Raw genomic sequence first — 19,734 nt, forward strand, 5'->3', positions numbered from 1 at the left:
TTACAATTCATCTTTTTCAGCTGTAGATTCCTGTGGAAACAGAAAGATCAGAAGACATTATAAGCTAAGCATACAAAAACCCTAGCTCATAGAAGGTTCATATAACAGATTCCTGGTGTGACACTGTAAGATCAGCACTGGACTGTGAACCACAAGGCCAGCAGTTCAAACCTACCAGTTGCTCCCTGGAAACCCTATACAGCGTCACTATGAGTTGGAATGGACTTGATGGCACTAACAACATTATGGAAACAGCTATTTAAATGGGTCCAGCTTATTTCTGATATTTCAGCTACAAGCTGCAACTTCAGCTTGCTTTATCTATAAAGTAATTTAGAATCCACCAAGATCAATGGCCCTTAAAGTATCTAATAGTTGCTGGCTTTATTTTGCAAGTGGGAAGGATAACGTACATGTTTTAAAATGAGTTGTCCAAACTTTTGAATTTGAGATTAAATGCCTATTTTAAACCATATTTCTAGAAAATCCAGTTTGATTAATGTATGTACCACACTGTCCTAATTCGGTCTGATTGTATTTACCTTTGTTTCTTGTTCGTCTTCATCCATTTCGTCTTCATCGTCTTGCTCTGTGTCTTCCGTTGTATCTTCAGGTTCTTCTTCGGGTTCTTCTTCCACCTTGTGGACAATATTTACAATACATTTATGAGCCCATTACTATCATGAATCTATTTTTCACTTTGTGGGGATTCAAGCATCCATAAAAACGACTTTACATTTGCTGGAGGCCCTATCACTAAATCATGGGGAGCCTATTCTTAAAGCAAGCAAGCAGCCTGAGGGAGAGGCTGGGGTTACAAACCTTTGCATCAGGATCAATGTTCAAACTGAGGCGCAGCATTCTTTCTATCCTATCTCCGTAAGCTTTGGTGTCTGGTAAAAGATATCCTGACCGCAGTGTCGCTGTTTCAAACAAAACCACAGCAAGATCCGAAACAGTTTGGTCATCTTCGTCTTCCTGAAATGGAAGAAGACACACTTAATAAATATTTTAAAAATATGAAGTCTTCAAATTAAAAGACAAATCAGAGGATGAGTGTAGTATTTACTCACCTTAACTCGTCGAAGCATGTCTTTGATTACAGGATGCCTGGGATTAATTTCAAATGTTTTCTTTTGACTGGCATAATAACTGGAGAGATAAAAATGAACATTAATAAAACATATGGCTATTTTACAGTTAATACATTTTCCTTATTCTACTACAAAATTTTCTAGTTACAAAGAACTCTCGGAAAAAATCACCATGCCCTTACATTGACAGCTATATCATGCATTCCCTCTAAGAGGGCGGCATGGATAGGTGAGTGTGAAATGAAGGAAACTACTTTATTCATAGATAAATCACAAGTGCTGGGAAGTCTTTGTTGAGTGGATGATTTCTTGTCTCATTCATCCCTCCATATTCTTACTGCCTTTGTTGCAGTTCTGTCTCCTCCCAGAGTTCTGAAAAGTCTACAGATTCTGACTGCTGTACAAATGCCACCTTCTCAGTGATGCCTTCACTAATTTGCTTCTTTTTCCTGAACTCAGCAGCAATGCAAGCTGATCATTTTATTGCTATGATGTACTCTCCCCTGCAGTTCAAACTAAGGCTCCAATGGGAGGAGCCTATCTGTCCCCATCTCAATGTATACACTAACTACCTTCCCCTCACACACACACACACAAAACCCCAAACCAAACCCAATGCTGACAAAGTCAAGTTCAGACTCACAGTGGCCCTATAGGGCAGAGCGGGTTAATGCACTGGACTGCAAGGTCAGCAGTTCAAGCTTACCAGCAACTCCTCAAAAACCTTGTACAGGGTCACTGTCTATGAGTTAGAACCCACTCGACAGCACTTAACAAAAGAACTGCTCCAAAAGGATTCCAGGTTTGTGAAGTAGACTGCCTCATCTTTCTTCGGCAGAGAGGTTGATAGGTTTTGAACTGCTAACCTTTCAGTAGCAACTGAGAGCTTCTTCATTGTGCCACCAGGGATTCTGTAATTATCTATATATTATTGTTAGTGCCACCAAGTCAGTTCCAACTCAGAGACCCATTATATAGGGTTTCTGAGGAGCGGCTGGTGGGCTTGAAATGCTGACCTGGCAGTTAAAATAGTCCAGTGCTTCCTACAGTGCCACATCAGAACTCCATAAATAGATGGAGTAGGTTCTGACCCACAGTGACCCTGTATAGGGTTTCCGAGGCTGTAAATCTTTACAGGAGCAGAAAGCCTCATCTCTCTTCTGTGAATAGCTGGTCGTTTTGAATTGCTGACCTAAGGTTAGCAGCCCAACTTGTAACCACTATAGACTTGCTGGTCTTTTACCCTTTATTTTATGGGGCATACTGATTAGGTACTAGAGGTCCCAAACAGTAAGTATGCCCATAAAATAAAAGGTAAAAGACCAGCAAGTCTATCTATGAACTCAGGATTGGTCTTTGGTACCCTCTATCTTCATGGGCTTAAGGAGCTCTGGTAGCGTAGTGGTTACAAATCGGCCTGCGAACCTTAAGGCCAGCAGTTCAAAACTACCAGCTGTTCTGTGGGAGAAAGATGAGGCTTTCTGCTCCCGTAAAGATTTATAGCCTCGGAAACCCTGTACAGGGTCGCTGAGTCGGAAGCGACTCCATGGCACACAACAATAACATCTTCATGGGCTTATAATAGTCTAATGTTGAGCTGTAGGATCAGCACTGGACTGTGAACCACGAGGTTGGCAGATCAAACCCACCAGCTGCTCCTCTGAAACCCTATGCAACAACCCTAACAACAACATAGAGTACAACATAGAAATAAAGACAGTATACTCAGAAACTCTGGTAGCGTAGTGGTTGTAAGTCGGACTGCTAATCACAAGGTCAGCAGCAGTTTGAAACTACCAGCTGTTCCATGGGAGAAAGACGAGGCTTTCACTCCTATAAAGATTTACAGCCTCGGGAACCCTATAAAGGGTCACAATGAGTCGGAACCAACTCTACGGCACATAAACACCACCACCACCACCACCACCACCACGAGTCGGCACCTACTCCATGGCACACAACCACAACCAGCATCCTTAGAAACAAGTTGTATCACTGTACCAAGAATTCCTCTGTCAATTTTCTGTCTGCTTAATATGAGAAGGCTATAAAGATTCCTGGAAATTTTATATTATCTTCTAATTACAATTTTCCATGAACCTTTTGAAGTCCTGATGTAGAGCAATAGGATCAACACTGGAGGCTCAAACCCACCAGCTACTCTGTGGGAACCTTATTAGAGGGTTTATTATGAATCAGAATTGACTCAATGGCATTTAACAACAAAAACATATATAAGTAGACAGTGGTAGATGCTCAAAACACACAATTGGGCTGTGGAGAGAAGCTGGCAGGAGTTAACAGATTGGCAGGGCCTTTTCCAAGAATGCTTACTTTGTTGAGATGTCCTTGCCCGTCTGGTATGCCTGGGCCTTCATGATTCTTTCCATGTTGCCAGACCAGCCATACTGGCTGGCCACAAGAGCACACGGAGACTCTGTCAGGCGCTGAGATACCACAGCCTTTTCAATCTTCAGAGAAGAAACTCAAAGTCAGAGACACACTCGTACCAGTAGTTAGGGCCATTCATTGTCTTTCAACTTTTTAGAACCCATCACTTAACAACATAAACACATCAGTAGCTCTTAAATGTACCTGTCATTCAGGCTTAGGAATTTTGTGGGTACACTCATTAAATCACCTCTTTCAGCTAAAATTAATACTTAATGCCAACTATGTAATACAATAACACTATGAACCCAGATAGTCACCACTGCTTTGACCCTTTTGATTCTTTTCTAGTTCATAACTTTTTAGTAGTTCTCCCAATAGTTTATCCAGATTAAACATTGTTCTTTTTATCATTTCCAATAGTAGTCCAACATAGAGGTCCAAAGTTTAATTTGTGGGCAAAATAAACCAACCAAAAAATGCTTAATGGCCAGCACCAAAGTGTTAAACCATTTTGTAATTTCTAGACTACCTTGTCCTTAAGGGCTTTATCTTTCATCCAGTTGAGCAGTGGTTCATATTCTTTCTCAATTGCTTCACGACTCTCCTTAGTTTTCTCACTTTCATCAAACTTCACTCCCTCCTTGGCAACATTCTGGAACCTCTTCCCATCAAACTCAGGGAGGGCCTGGATGCAGTATTCGTCCACAGGTTCTGTGAGATAAATCACTTCATAGCCCTTTTTCAGAAGGCGCTCAACAAATGGTGATGATTCAGCCTACAAAATCAGGGCAAGCAAAGAGGTTTTGAAGTCTAGCTTTGATATGTATTTATTCATCCTACTAGTTATTTTTGTGCAGTATTAACAACCCTATTTTACAGATAAAGCACCTTTCCTATTAACGAACTGGCCGGGACTCATAATGAACATTCAAAAATGACAATTAGGTTTCCTTTGATCTCTTTAACAGTTGGCTCGAAATGTCAGGATCCCTGACATTGAGTTTGTTACCTCTTTCCTGCTGGACCCAGCCATGAAATAGATTTTGTCCTGCTTTTCCTTCATTCTTTCCACGTACTGGTCTAGACTAGTGATGTCAGTTTCATGGTGAGAAGACTGGAATCGAAGAAGCTTGGCAAGACGTGTTCGATTTGAGTGGTCTTCAATCACACCAAGCTTGATGTTGGTACCAAATTCTTTCCAAAAAGTATCATTGTATTTCTCATCAGCAATCTTCTTGATCATATCCAGAGTTTTCCGGACAAGCTTCTTTCTAATGACCTACAATAAAGAAATCAGAGATAATTAGCACAAATATCTGAGAATTTACATTATGTAAGGATCAAGAGTTGTAATGGAAATCTGCAAAAAGATATGACGTTGATCACAGAAACCAAGGGAGATGTTCAAGAATTTCAAGTTACATAAAACATTACAGAGATGAACATGGATATATGTCTATGAAGTGGCAATGTTCACAGTGGCATATGCTAAGGATTTCCAGTAAAGTTAAGAGAAAAGGAGGTCTGAATGGAAAAATGAATAAACGAGGGATAAAGCAGTGGAGGTAATTATTTCTGACTATTCTGTTGGAGGTCTCAAAATGGGAGAAGAAAAGGCTTTAGAACTAAATAAAAATAAAAGTTAAATTAAAAAAACAGTGAATTGAATGGAAGTTGACCCAAGTCTATGCATGAATCTAATTCATAATTAAGTTATATATGGGAAGACCAAAATTCCTCTGATCTTCTGACCTACATGTCTCTTGAGTTCATACAGACTATGTTTCTTGAAGATAAAGACAGTATCTTAGTATCTTCACTCTTGGAATTCCCATCTCTTTGAATGGAATGGAGTGGCAACAGTTATGTGAAGAAAATGATAAAAAAAAAAAAAAAAGGGCTGTTGCTGCTGCTGTTCACCAAGGGGCAGAGAGATGGTGGAGCACTCCTATGAGGCGACCATCGGGTACAGTCTAACCTTTCATCAGAGCAAATCCACTGGCCTGACTTCAGAGGTGACTCTCAAGTTCAACCGTCAACCTTTTGGTTAGGTTACTACCTGAATGCTTAACTGTTTGTACCATCTAGGATGTTACATGGAAGGAGCCAAACTAAGCTGTCAGTACAAATAGTCACAAGAGTATTTTAGAGTGGCACTGGACTGACTGCTTCTATGAAAACCACATAAAGGGTTGCTAAGTCAGAACTGACTCAATAGCACTTAACAAATCCCTCATTAGGAGCCTCAGAGAACTGAACAAGTTGGCACTTCAAACCCACCAGTCACTCCATAGGAGACCACAGGAGAAAGACAAGGCTTTCTGCTCCTGGAAAGATTTGCAGAAACCCTATACAGGGTCACTATGAGCTGGAATTGACTTGATGGCAGTAGGGTTTTGTTGTTGTTGTTTATTTCCACCTTAAGGAGCCCTGGTGACTTACTGAGTTACTAACTTAAACGTTGGCAGTTCAAACCCAGCAGCTGCTCTGTGGGACAACAATGAGGCTATTTGCTCCCATAAAGATTTACCACCTCAGAAACCCTAAGGATCAGTTCTATCTAATCTTATAGGGTCGTTATGAGTTAGAATCAACTTAATGACAGTGGGTTTATCATGTTTTCACATTAGAACTCACAGATCACCCCTTTCTAGGACCCTAAGCAGACTATTTTCAAACAGTTTTAAATTAAAAACAGCTTTTTAAAATCTCATTATATAGAGTCTGGAAAGGTTTTTATTAAAAGATAAAATTGGGTAACTGGGTGGATCTGTATTATGGGTGTTCATTACACAATTCCCTCAACTCTTAAAGTTTGGAATTTCGAATAATAAACTGCAGGCAGTGGGGAGGAAGAACCAGTTTCTCAGGATCTGATCTGTGCAGAGTGAAAGGTCTGGAGAGGTAAGGACTAGACTCAATCTGGTGACTCTACTAGTGGAGACTGTGCTCTAAACCCCAACCAAGAACAAAGCAGCCAGTCTCTTCCCCAAGGCACGTACCTTAAGCAGTTTATGCTGCTGAAGAGTCTCACGGGAAACATTCAGTGGGAGGTCATCAGAGTCCACCTTCACAGCAAAAGTAAGTTGAGGGAACAATTAAAACTCTAGAAAGACCCAAATCAACAACAAACCCACGCCAGACTCTCCTCTTCGCCACCCTGTCTTCAGATACTTACAACACCCTTGACAAAGTTAAGGTACTTGGGCATCATATCATGGAAGTCGTCTGTGATGAAAACTCGGCGCACATACAGCTACAAAGAGACAAAGCCGTCATTTTCTGGAAATCTTATTTAAAAATTTTAAACTCTGTTGAAACTACATAAAAACCCACCTTAATGTAGTCACTCTTCTTGGACCCATATTCATCAAACAGGCCACGTGGAGCAGAGGTGGGCACAAATAAAATTGACTTGAAGGTAACTTCCCCTTCAGCAGTGAAGTGGATGTAAGCCATGGGGTCATCACTCTCCTGTGGGAAGTTATAGCTTGGTCATTCAAAAGGAACAGAAAAAAGCCATGCAAAGCTACAAGTTTAAGAGGTACACACTCAGTTTAGCATTTAAAGAACAAGAAATTCCCTTACTAAAAAAACAAAAAAAAAGAGAGGGAAAGGTGTGGCAGAAAAGAAACCACCAGGATGACAATTGTCACAGGCTAGATACAATTATTATGATGATTGTTAATAGCAGCCTTGGCCTCCAAACAAGGGGAAGGATGGACAAGTCTACGTGCTGATTTACGTGTAAACGCAGGACAGGAAAACTACCACTCTGTCTAAATAGTACTTGGGAAAATTTCTTCGAAAAAATTTGATCTCTAGCAGTGGATATACCCCAAACCAAACTCAGTGCCCTAGAGTAGACTCTGACTCATGGTAGTGGTGTGCACATGCTGTTAGTAATTGCTGTCGAGTCAATTCCGACTCATAGTGACTGAAGAGTTGCTGGTGAGTTTGAACTGCCAACCTTTTGGTTTGTAGTCCGGTGCTTATCCTACAGAGCCACACCAGGAGTCTGGATATAAATACTGTTGTTGCTGTTAAGTGCCATTGAGTCGGTTCTGACCCATAGCGACCTTGCATAGGGTTTCCAAGGAGTTAACTGGTGAGCTTGAACAGCAGACCTTCCAGTTCAAATGGCTTTGCAGTCTGGTGCATTAAGGTTGGCTGCCCACGCTCACCAGCCACTCCCAGAAACCCTACACAGGGTTGCTAGGAGTCAGAACTGATTCGATGGCACTAACAAACAACAACAAAGCATAGACAGGTATTCCCTAGACCTGCACTATTCATTACTGTAACCACACGTGGCGACTGAGCACTTGATTCCTAAAACGTGGCTTGTTGGAACTGAGGTGTGCTGTTAAGCAAACGATACATATCAGATTTTGAAAACTGAGTACAGTAACAAATACCAAAACTTCTGTTAGTAATTTTTATGTAGTTTATAGATTCAAATATTTTGAATATGTTTATTATATTATTAAAGTAATTTCACATGTACAAATTTATATGCTGGACTCCTGGTATGGCACTGTATTATCAGCACTGGACTGGGAACTGCAAGTTTGGCAGTTCAAACCCACTAACTGCTCCTTGGAAACCTTGTACTATAGGGTTGCTATGAGTTGGAATTGACTCAATGGTATTGAACAACTTAACATGCTATTCTACTCCTATAAACATTTATAGCCTCGGAAACCCTGTACAGGGTCGCTATGAGTCAGAACCGACTCCACGGCACATAACAACAACAAAACAATGCTATCATTAATAAAATAAAGTACCAAACAGATGGAGTAAGAGTAATGGACACACAGTCAAGCTAAGACCACTAACTTATTCTACTTGGTACAAAAGTATACTTGGGGAAAACAGTAACTTAAAACAATCTTAAATAAAATGCTAGCTTTCAATTCTGAAATGTTACAAGAAGGGATCAGTCAAACAAGAGAGGCAAAGAAAGCCTTAGTAATGATTTTAAGGTGCATGACTTCACAATCAAGTATTTGACAGTGGTGTAAACGTGCCTTTGAAGATCACATTAAAAGCCATTTAGTAACATGGTTTCACGTTCTATGGGTTTTGGGGTGGAAATTAAACATCTACACATGTGATGGTTATGTGCCATGTAGGTGGTTCTTAATCAATATTTGTTATACACAGCCCCTTTTGCAATCTGATGAAACCTACAGTCTCAAAGTAAAGAATTTAAGAAAAAGTTGAAACACACCAAAAATGTAAAACAAAACACGTAAGAGACAGGAGGAAATCACTTGTATGAACTAAGTTTAAAACTATCTATGAAACTTAAAAGTTTCCTAACACACATGGAACAGCAAACTAAGTATTTTATGTGACTTTATGAGTAAGTGGCTGAGATTGTTTTGAACAAAGACTCTTTCATTTACATGCCTAGAGTACACATTCTAGTAGAGGCTTTACTGAATCTGGGAAAAGTGACCTGGGATGGACCACCTCACATTTTCACACACCACATTCACCTTAATAAGGGTGATAAATCTGTCTACTTACCAATAACAAAGCTAGTGCATTCTAAAATAGTTACCTTTGAGAATGATTTGTAGAAAGCTTTGTATTCATCCTCTTCTACTTCTTTTGAAGGTCTCTGCCATATTGGTTTAATATCATTCATAAGCTCCCAATCCCAGACAGTTTTTTCAACCTGAAATTACAGTATTTGATTAGTTTCACCTAGCACTCATCAACAGCTATACTAGAGGTACCTAGTACATTTCAAAAGAATACCAAAGTATGTCTCTAGTCCCTACCAACTGGATCAAAATCTTTAACAAAGTATCTTTCACAATATATAAGACTAATATTAAAAAGGCAATTGCTTAACATGTATATTTCTTGAAAATACTGTAGGGAATAGAAGCCAACACTGTTGAATGATGATGCATGGAGGAGATTGTAATCATCGCAATGAAATGATGAGTGTAAAACCGAAGTTCTCCATGTAAACTATCACTCAATTCACAATAAAAATTAAAACAAAAAAACAAAACACTGTTTTGACTTGTAAAAATAAGTACTGCATATATTCCTATTTTTTATGGCATAAAAAAAATCAAACATTTCACAATAATTATTCCGTAAAAACCACCACCAATATTTTAACCTACCTTACATTACCTGAGCAAACCAGAAAACTAATTTTCTATAGTTAATACTACTCATGACAAAAAAGCAGGGAACATTTGAAGTTTTATAAAAATCAAAACATATTTTAAGTCACCAGTCTTAGGCTATATTTTAAAAAGTCAAAAAATATCATAAAAATGACCTGTTTGTTATTGATAACTTTCTAGAGGAAAAAAAGACAAACAAATGGAGACCTTGTGGTTTTTAAAATCTGGCCCTATGAATTTACCACTTGGAGAAAAAATGGAATTTTAAGGAATGAAAGGAGCCCTGGTGGTGCTGTGGGTGAGGCATTGGGCTACTAACTGCAAGGTTGGAAGTTCAAACCCACCAGCCACTCCATGGGAGAAAAGACGAGGCTTGTCTGGTCCCATAGGGATTTAGGGTCTCAGAAACCCTATACAGGGTCACTATGACTTGGAATCGACTTGTTGGAGTTTAAATACTGAAGTTTACAGCAAATTAGCATGAATGTATTACAAAGCAAACAGGTATGAATGTATTACAAAGCAGACAGACCTTTTTGGTTTTAGGTTTCTTTTCTTCCTCTTCTTCTTCCACTGCAACTTCATCATCAGATTCTTCTTTTTCCTCTTTTGTGGATTCTTCTTCTTCCATAGGCTCTTCCACAGTCTCGGTCTGTTAAGGCAGAAAGGAGAAGCATGGTGAAACTCGTTTGTTTAATAATTCTGACTTCATCTATTGATAGGAAATGAGATTACAGCTCTAAAAAGTCTTCAGTAAGAAAACTCAGGAGTATACTGACGTGAATCAGTTAATCTTCATTGTTAAATCTTGAAAAAATTTTTACAAAAAGAGGCAAAGAAATAACCCAAATCCACTGCTGTCACGTCAACACTCACAGTGTGACTCAACATAACAGAGCAGACCACTGGGTTCCCAAAGCTCTCAATTTTTACATAAGCACATGACCACAGCCTTCTCCCACTGAACAGCTGGTGAGTTTCAACGGCAGACCTTTCGATGAGCAACTGACCTTCACCTACTGCATTACCAGGCCTCCTCTAAGGAACACAACCCAAACACAACTCACCAACGACGAGTCAATCCTGACTCATTGTGACCCTACATATAGGGTTTTTAAAATGCAAATCTTTATGGGGGCAGATAGCCTCCTCTTTCTCTCATGGAATGGCTGGTGGGTTTGAAGGACAGAGCTTGCAGTTAGCAGCCCATCGCTTACCCAACAGCACCACCAAAGCTCCTTAAGGAAACATGGGGTTAGTGATTACTCATTAGGCATATGTGCCAATGTACTACACAAAGATTATCAAGAGAGATTTACCTTGCTGCTCCACACATAAATGGGAAAGTTTATGAACTGTGAATATTTTTTGACGAGATTCTTAATTGTATCCAATTCAAGGTAATCAGAGGCTTCTTCTTTTAGAACAAGGCTGCAAAGGAAATGAGATGTTTACTGAGAGACATCCACTGATTAAAAGGTTTGATTATAAATTTGTCTCAATACCTCCACAACACCACCAACAGCTGGCAGTTATGTGTTATCCAAGATGATCCCAATTTCTCATGTTATGAACTTTTTCTCCATCACCAATAACAAATATGCAAAAAGGACAAAATCTTCCTTGCATTTCCTCAGATAGAAAATACCCTTAATTCCAAGGAGAAATTGAAAAGGTTCTCAACTTTCTGAATATGTTGAGTTCTTTTTCATGAGAGAACATAAAATCTTAAGATAGGTCAAAATGAGAAAGTACTGAAAAAATAGAATTATAGCTTGGTACTTAAAAAGCCAAACAATTACTGTCCATAGCTGCTTTACTAAAAATGTTCCTTAAAAATACCCAGAAAGTTAGAAAATTGATTAGAATGACTGTTTTATCTGCATCATCCAAAATGGTATCTACCAGTTATATTTAATTAAAATAAACTCCATAGCTACCTGGCACATTTAAAGCACCCAAAATTCACATTTGTTTGAACCAAAAACCCACTGCCATCGAGTCAGTTTAGACTCATAGCAACCCTGTATAGGGTTTCTAAGGTTGTAAATCTTTATAGGAACAGAAAGCCTCACATTTTTCCTGTGGAGTGACCGGTAGGTTTGAACCACTGACCTTTCAGTTAGTAGCCCAACACTTAACCCATGGCATCACCAGCGCTCCTTATTGTACTGAACAGTAATGCTAACTAATTTTAACTGCTAAATGTAGTCTTACTCTTCTTCCGGTCCCTTCTGCAAATCCCTCTCCTACCTGCCACCCCTCAAGATAACAATCACACACACACTCTCCAATACAGCAGGTAGTCAATATCTTGATGTATGCACACCAAACAACAGTGGAGAATGGTGCATCATGGGTTTCTCCCTGTCCTCCAGAGGCTTTTAGTTAGTGGAGTGGGTGAAACCTAGACAAAGAGTCAGTAATAGCTCTTAGGGAACCCCTAGGTTGTTGTACAGGCTCACAGCCTTGCTCACCTGCTTATGTGTTGTCTGTGGCTATATAGGGTACAACAACAGGCTGTCATACTGAGACTGCATAGCCCACAGCCTAAAATATCTACTAGGGGTTCCTTACAACAACGTGTGTTAACAAATTGTCAGACTCTAAATATAATTTTCAGAACCCTCAAAAGCAGAAATGGAACCGAAAGGCCATGGCAGGAGTTAAGAGTACAGGGGAAACACATAAGAAGAGGGCTAGCAGAGCTTAAGGAATATCAACATTTAAGAGCAAATGAGAGAAAAACAACTAAGTGAGATCAACAAGTTAGGTGCTGGGGAAGGGGGCTGTTTCCTGGAGTGAGTTGTTGGCCTGACTTAGGCATGGCAGGCCCATGTGGAGTGGATGGAAACACTGCCTAGTCCTGTACTGCCCTCGTGATCAGCTAGGGGATAAAACTGTTCAGTTTTCACTGGCCAATTTTTGGAGCTCTACTGAAACCTGTCCAGCCCTACAGTAACACGCAGGCCCCAACTGTGGATGGGCAGTGCTGTGCATTACAGATATTGGTCAGGAACCAAATTTCAGTCTTCTTCAGGAAGATTAGAATACTACTGCTGAACCATTAATGAGCCCAGTGCCAGAGAAAGCAAAGATTAAAGAAAATATAGACACAACGAACCAAGTCCACAGTACTCAACACCAACTGATGACTTACAGCAACAGAAAGGTTCAAATTACACTGGGCCAAGTTGTCAACTGAAAGAGAAGGGAGAAAAGAGAGTGCCGGCAGCTGATGGCCCTGAGACGGCTGTAAGCATGTTTCCTGACTCTGAAACACCTCTTGTGGCAATGAAATACAGAAGTAATTATGCTGGTGAACATTACTGTGGGCCAAGCACTGTTTGTGATTCAATTCTTTTAAAAATCTCTCCTAGGAGTTCAGAAGCAGCTAATCTGGGGGTGGGAATTGAAAGAATACTGTCTGAAAGCTTCTATTTTATTAGTTAATGTAAGATAGGGTCATAGCACTCCCCTGCTTTTTCTTCCTTTTTTTCACCTTTGTCCACTAAGGACTTTCTCTAAATATGCATGCATGCCTTCTTGCCTATGAAACTTCAAATATGTGGTTCCTGCTGTAATTCTTACTTGCTAGATCATCTGTGTTTTCCTTAACCTAACATCATTATTCTCTCGAAAAGTCTTCTGAAATCTTTTTCTTGGGAAAAAAAAAAAAAAAAAAAGACAAGTGTCTCTTAAGTTTCTTCTGTCATCTGTCACTCTTGACAATATTCCATGGTCCTCATCCTCAGTAGCCAGTTCTGTAATAGCAGGGTCTACACAGGTCTGATCCTCCATTGTAGCTGCAACTCTTAAAACAAAAGAGGTCCTTCAAAGAGAACTTACTGAGTGAATGAGAGGCTAGCAAGACTTTTAAGAAAGAGGAAAATCTTGTCCATTTCATTTATTGACCAAACACACAAGGTCCCTGCATATGCCTGCCCTGATGCCTGTTTCCATGGAGCTGATATCCAGATCATCTCTCCTTTCTCTTTATATCCAAAAAACATTAGGACTCTTAGGACATCATTTTTCTCTCTTGTACTTAGAGACCTGGTCTACAGTCTTCTAACACCAGCCAATGTGCTAAACACATGAGGACACTAGAGGTAACTATTAGCAATAGGTGTCTTCCACTAAGACTTAGGAGTCTTGGTGTGGCACTGAGGGTTAATGTGCCAGACTGCAAAGCCATGTGAACTGCAAGGTTGGCGGTTCAAGCTCACCAGCTTTTCCTCAGAAACCCTATACAGGGTAGCTATGGGTCGGACTCGACTCAACGGCACTTTAACAACAACAGTGAGACTTGGGAGATGTGAATGTCAATAACAAAGGTAGAAAAAGGTAAATTGTAAGCAAATTAGCTCACATTTTCAAATACAGTAATCTAATTAGACTTCATTAGAGGAATACATATGATGGGGAAGACAGGATATATTACTTTCTAGCAAGAATTGGTCAAAATATGTGGACCCAGTTGGGGACCTGGTTGGCAAGCAGTGTGAAGAGGCCTTGGGTCTCTTGGGCCCAGAGTCAGTGGCATGGCCACGGAGGACTCGAAGGGGAGAGTGGAGCTACTGGCTGACGGGAAGAGAGGGCATGTGCACAGGAGCGCCCACACTTGCAGATGAAACCCACGTGACCTGGACTGGATGACTGGATGATTGGAGCTCAACCAGGAGAGGAAAGAAGAGGGGAAAAAGAAAGAAAAAAAAAGGAGTGAGCTGATACAGTCTGATGAACTTGACGTTTACCTATGGAGCAGCGACTCAAAAGAGGGAACAAATCCTCACAGCAAGAAACATTCACACACACCCCCACACGCAGAGTGGACGGAGAAGGACAGGACATTGGACATTGGATATTCAAATGGGAAGGGCGGGACTACAAAGGCAAGAAGTGACTGCCTTACAAGCTTTCAAGAGGGAACCTGGTGCTAGGGAGCATGGCAGAAGGCAGAACCTTCAGAAGGTACTATTCAATCTGTCTGGGCGGAGCTGATGAAAGGAGATACAGATGGGTAACTCGTGATACTGTAGTGAACAATGTTTATCAGGACGGATTATGAGGGTTGGAAATGCAGAGGTGGAAGTTTTGTAACAAGGAAGGGAGTGATTGATTCTCCAGGACAGGAGCGGAAGCCTCTGGGACCATCAACGGAGAAGAGCCAAGTGCGGGACCCTGCCCTGAGAGACAGAGATGCCTGAGATGGAGACAGTGATGATGACGTAGAGTGATGAAGTGACTGGGGACTTTGGACCCAGAGAGGGAAAGGGACTGTGGGCCGAAAACTGCGGGGAGGAGGGGGAAGCGTAGGGGGCGGATTTCTGGAATATACCCTTTGGGTGGTTGATGATGCATGGAGGGAATTGGAACCATGGCAGTGAGATGATAAATGATGGAATGAATGTAAGGCTGAAGTTCCCCCATGTAAACTATCATATAATTCACAATAAAACATTAAAAAAAAAAAAGAATGGTCAAAATAGCCTCTTTCCTACATGAAAATTAAAAACAAAGACAAAAACAAAAAACCCTTAATGTTGGAAAACTTTTGAAATATGAATCAAGAAAAGAAAAAAGAAGCTGTAGACACATTCTTTTACTTGGTAAGGCTGGATGAGCCACCTAACTTCTGAAATGGAAAGTTATTGCTATGTTTATATTAAAAACAAAACCCACAAGTTTACAAGTATCAAAAGATACTGTACCATCAATACAAACTAATGGCTCAAAAGGAATTCCCATTTAAATAATAATAAAAAAAGTGTAATCGCTCTCCAAAGAAAGATGGTTAAGACGTGTTCATTCTTCAAGCCTCCTATCACTACTATATGTTCATTCCCTACACGTACCCCAAACTAATAATTCTTATTAAAGAACCCTACTAGGAATTAGTAATACTCACGTAATTGTGGTTCCCCGTCCTAGAGTGTTTCCTCTTGGGTCAGCAATTACAGAAAATTCATTGGAGTCAGATTCCCAGATGTGCTGGGTATCGTTGTTGTGTTTAGATGTGACAATAACTTTATCTGCTACAAGGAAGGCAGAATAGAAACCGACACCAAACTGGCCAATCAACTCAGAAGTTGACTGGCCATCGTCTTGTGCCTCAGTCATTCTGTTTAAAAATTCACTGGTCCCAGATTTGGCTATGGTACCAAGGTTTTTAACCAACTCTTCCCTGGTCATTCCTACACCAGTGTCTGTGACGTGTAGCAAGTTCTTTTCTTTGTCACACTAAAATCAAGACAAAAACAAGTAATAAGCCTATTTAGCATGGTAGGTGCCACGTGCAAGATGAGCTACAAATAGAGAAGAGTTACTGGCTTCAGGCAACATCAATCCTAATATACAAACAAACAGAGATACTTTTTCTATAAAGTATTTCATGATCTCTTTGGGAAGCATACGTCTTAAAATACAAACATTTTTCTTTAAGAAACCCTTGTTTGATCTAACTGTGCTGGTACTTCTCAGTTTAATGATTAGAAACAGCAGATATTGGTTTAAATGCCAAAACAACCCAAATTTTTTGTTGTATTTCTTTGACAGAAAATAAAAGGATTCTAAAATTGAATGACTGCTATGTTTGGAATCAATGGTGATGGTTTTGATCACTAAATATTCCTTGCTTTCTGCCTTCCAGGCACATATTAGGATAGTACTTGGTCTAGCTATATACATGGGTGAGGCCATGTGACTAGTGTTGGCCAATGAATCATGAGTGGAGGCGTCAGTTGTGCTTTTAGGCCTGAGTCTTTAATTGGTGTGAGACCCTCCTGAGCCCTCTCTGTACCATGGCAACCAGCTACACTCCAGATGGTGGCTGCTCAATCAGCCTGTGTCGTACAGTGAGGATGACAAAAAGCAAAGGCCACCTGTGGCCTTTGATCCATGATTTAAATCAGGAACTGGCAAACTTTTCCTGTAAAGGACCAGATAGTAAATACTTCAGACTCTATGGTCACTGTTGCAACTACTCAACCCTGCTGTTATGGCATAAAAGCAGCCCCCAGGTACTCCATAAACAAATGGTCATGGCTGTGTTCCAATAAAACTTTATTTTACAGAAACAGGTAACAAATGGATTTGACCCACAGGTTGTAGACTCTTGAGTTAAGCCTCTGATATTTGGGAGTTGTTATTATAGCATAACCTTGCCTAACTTGGCCTGTACAGATTCCCTATCTCTTAAGAATTCTTTTGACATTAAAAAGATAAACAATGGTTAAAGCTTACCTTAATTTTGACTGTTAGTTCCTCATTTCCAGAAAGAGCATTTTCATCTGTCAGAGATATTAACCTTATCTTATCTAAAGCATCAGAAGCATTTGAAATCAGTTCTCTCAGGAAAATCTAAGTGGAAGCCAGATTTAAAACACATTTCAATTAGCCTCAAGCCACACAAGATATTGGATTTCATGTCATCTTTCTCTTTTTCACCATACTTCGAATGGTATCTTAACAGGTACTGCTCTTACACAAGGGATACCTCAACTGATATAAAAGACTAAACTCTAACCCACCCACCAGTGATCAAGTGAGGTTCAGTTTGTCAAGATTCATAACTACTTAGCAGGCACAAAAATAAGAAGAGAAGAAAAGGAGAGGGGAAGAAAATGTATCATCTCCCCAAACCATCTAGCTGCAATCCTTATACATGCTGGTTATTTAAACTTCACCAATTAGTAATGTGGACTTACTATGAAAGTAAATTGACTAAGGGAATAGACAATATTCCATACAGAGATAAAATACTACCTTCACCGCACATGCTTACCTCTTTATTTTTATACAATGAATTGATGATAAGTTTCATCATTCTGTTAACTTCCGCTTGGAAGGCAAACTTTTCCGATTTCTCTCTAAGTTCTCTTATTTGGGATGCATTTAACCCATCCAACTGAATAGCTTCTTCTTCTCTAAGGAAAAGATAAGCAAATATTTATTGCTTAGTTCCTTGTGATTGGTGCACAAGGAGCCTCTGATGACCATATCTTGAGGGTTAAAAGGGTAAAATGGAAACCTTATATAAAACTTTACTAATCTTCATCTCATAACTATTTTAACACAGTTGTGGGTTCTCACACTCAGATGAAAATACTCAGTTCTTAAAATTTCCAGGAACAATAAACCCAATTTTCCTGTACTAAACATCCAGGACATAATTCATTTATGCCCAGGGTCAGGCCTAGAAAATTGCTATAAAGTATGAGGCCAAATATAAAAACAACGCTCAATGGACCGAAATCCTATCTTTTAAATTACTAAACGCATACACTAAATGACTTGAAGACAAAACCAATTAAAAGTTTTTTACTGAGATCCTAAGTTTGTGGTTGTCAAAACTGTTTTCAAATGAATTAATTTCATTTGGAGCAGTCATTCCTAAAAGCAGGTGCTGATGCATATATTGGGAACCAAGAGGTATGTACAAACATACATGCTGGTGGTGGTGTGTGCTGCTGAATTTGTTCTGATTTGTAACAACCCTGTTTAGAATTTCCAATAGCAGCTGACATTGTGGTTAGTGCAGTTAGCATATATTATTGTAGCTAAATGCCTGAGTCAATTTCCACTCATAGTGACCCTGTATAGGATTTGCAAGGCTTTAAATCTTTTTCCTGCTCCTATGTACATACTACTCTTGAAATGCTCTCTGACCACTTTTTGAGTTGGAATTAAGACTACTGCAACTAACACCCCTCCCCCTCTTTATCTAGTACCTTGGGAGAAGTGTTACAAAAAAAGCTCCAGTATCCTACAGCGTTTTTTCAGCAGCTCACAAGGGTTTATCTGTGTCGTTTCAAATGAACACAAACCTCTGTACCACTTCATCATCTGTCCTGGAGCCTTCTCGACTTTTCCCCAGATCCTCTTCTACTGTCCCATCCACATCGACTTCATCTGCTCGAACGGACCCTGAAGGAAGACGTAAAACAACAAAACACTTTGACATATTGGTGCATTGTGTGCTACTCAGAAAGGGTTGCAAAATTCAGATGGCAACAGGGGAGATGGAATGGACGAATGAATCTAATAGTTTAAGCACACAATGCAAACCCAAGTCAACATTCTTCTTATTCGAGGGCAGATGCTGAGGTCCCCCACACTTTGAAATAAGGAGGTAGTTGTCCCTTCCCATGGGTGGGCCTCCAATCCTAGCCAATACCGCGGAGCAGATCGACGATCAGGCCCCTTTTACGTCCACACGTGTTGCACGCAAGGCGAGACAAGGCCTCCACACTGACCAAATCAGAAAACTTAGGCCTTTCTTTCCGGGGGTCGGGGTAGGTTTACAGAAGCGGAAGGGATGGTACGAATCTGGCTCCAACCAAACTGCACCAAACACACTGACATGACCTTCCCTTCCCCCGGGTCTCAAAAGGGAGACGTGCCCTCGCGAGGAAGCGAAGGCTGGGAGCAGGGTCCTCAAGCTCGGATGGTCAAAGGTCGCAGCGACTGACAAAAGTCCTCTGGAAGGGCCCGGACCATATTCCCGGGGGACACGAGCCCAGCATGACGAGGCGCCCAGTCCAGCAGGGGATTTAAATGACTTTGTTTTTTTTTTTTTCTTTCTTTTCTTTCCAGAGAGTAAATTAAACTCCCGGAGTCTCCTTCCAGTAAAGGCGATTGGCCCCTGGTCCATAACAGCCTCCGCTGTCCCCCTCCCAGATTCAACGCCCCCAGAACCTTCGAGAAGCGGCTGCGTTAGAGCAGGGACGGCGTCAGGGGGGCGCCCGCTTCGCCGGATCACTCACCGAAGGTCAGCAGGACGCAGCAGAGGCCCAGTACCCACAGGGCCCTCATGGCGCGCGGCCGGCGAGATCGCAAATCCCTTTGGATCACAGGAGCCGCCTCCACCCCCCCACCCCGAGCTTCTGGTCCTCACACCTCAAGCCGCGCGGTCCGCCCACTACCCTCCCAGCAGGTCCGGCCGCTTTTCACCCCCACTCCTAGAGGGCGGGGGACTGGAAACACGAACCAGCCAATCACACCGCACCACGCACTCCGAATACCCAATGGAGACTCAAGGGGGGGGAGACCGCTGTCCACCAATCGGTGCTGTCCAGGTGCGGTGT

The 19,734-nt window shown here is 40.9% G+C and overlaps 1 protein-coding gene across 1 annotated transcript; it reads right to left on the reverse strand.

Moving 5' to 3' along the window:
* HSP90B1 (heat shock protein 90kDa beta (Grp94), member 1) lies at window positions 1-19,514 on the reverse strand. The gene is made up of 18 exons (XM_006871084.1): window positions 19,414-19,514; window positions 18,475-18,574; window positions 17,433-17,574; window positions 16,892-17,008; window positions 15,558-15,889; window positions 10,966-11,077; window positions 10,179-10,298; window positions 9,061-9,177; window positions 6,825-6,962; window positions 6,667-6,744; window positions 6,491-6,556; window positions 4,498-4,767; window positions 4,018-4,263; window positions 3,429-3,565; window positions 1,074-1,152; window positions 823-978; window positions 543-638; window positions 1-30 (listed from the first exon to the last, which is right to left on the reverse strand). Exons 1-18 carry the CDS (start codon window positions 19,460-19,462, stop codon window positions 1-3), a joined length of 2,385 nt encoding a protein of 794 aa, XP_006871146.1. The 5' UTR covers window positions 19,463-19,514.
* Window positions 19,515-19,734: the final 220 nt, after the last annotated feature.

This window comes from Chrysochloris asiatica, unplaced genomic scaffold, assembly GCF_000296735.1.
Source record: "Chrysochloris asiatica unplaced genomic scaffold, ChrAsi1.0 scaffold00160, whole genome shotgun sequence".
In the NCBI taxonomy this organism is placed as follows: Eukaryota; Metazoa; Chordata; class Mammalia; order Afrosoricida; family Chrysochloridae; genus Chrysochloris; species Chrysochloris asiatica.

Excerpts from the sequence above, each read along its gene's own strand:
- HSP90B1 (XM_006871084.1), bottom strand. The coding sequence starts at position 19,462 with ATGAGGGCCCTGTGGGTACTGGGCCTCTGCTGCGTCCTGCTGACCTTC. Across the intron at positions 17,575-18,474 it reads GATGATGAAGTGGTACAGAG|AGAAGAAGAAGCTATTCAGT; the intron begins GTTTGTGTTCAT and ends TCTTTTCCTTAG. Across the intron at positions 6,963-9,060 it reads TCTACAAATCATTCTCAAAG|GAGAGTGATGACCCCATGGC; the intron begins GTAACTATTTTA and ends AACTTCCCACAG.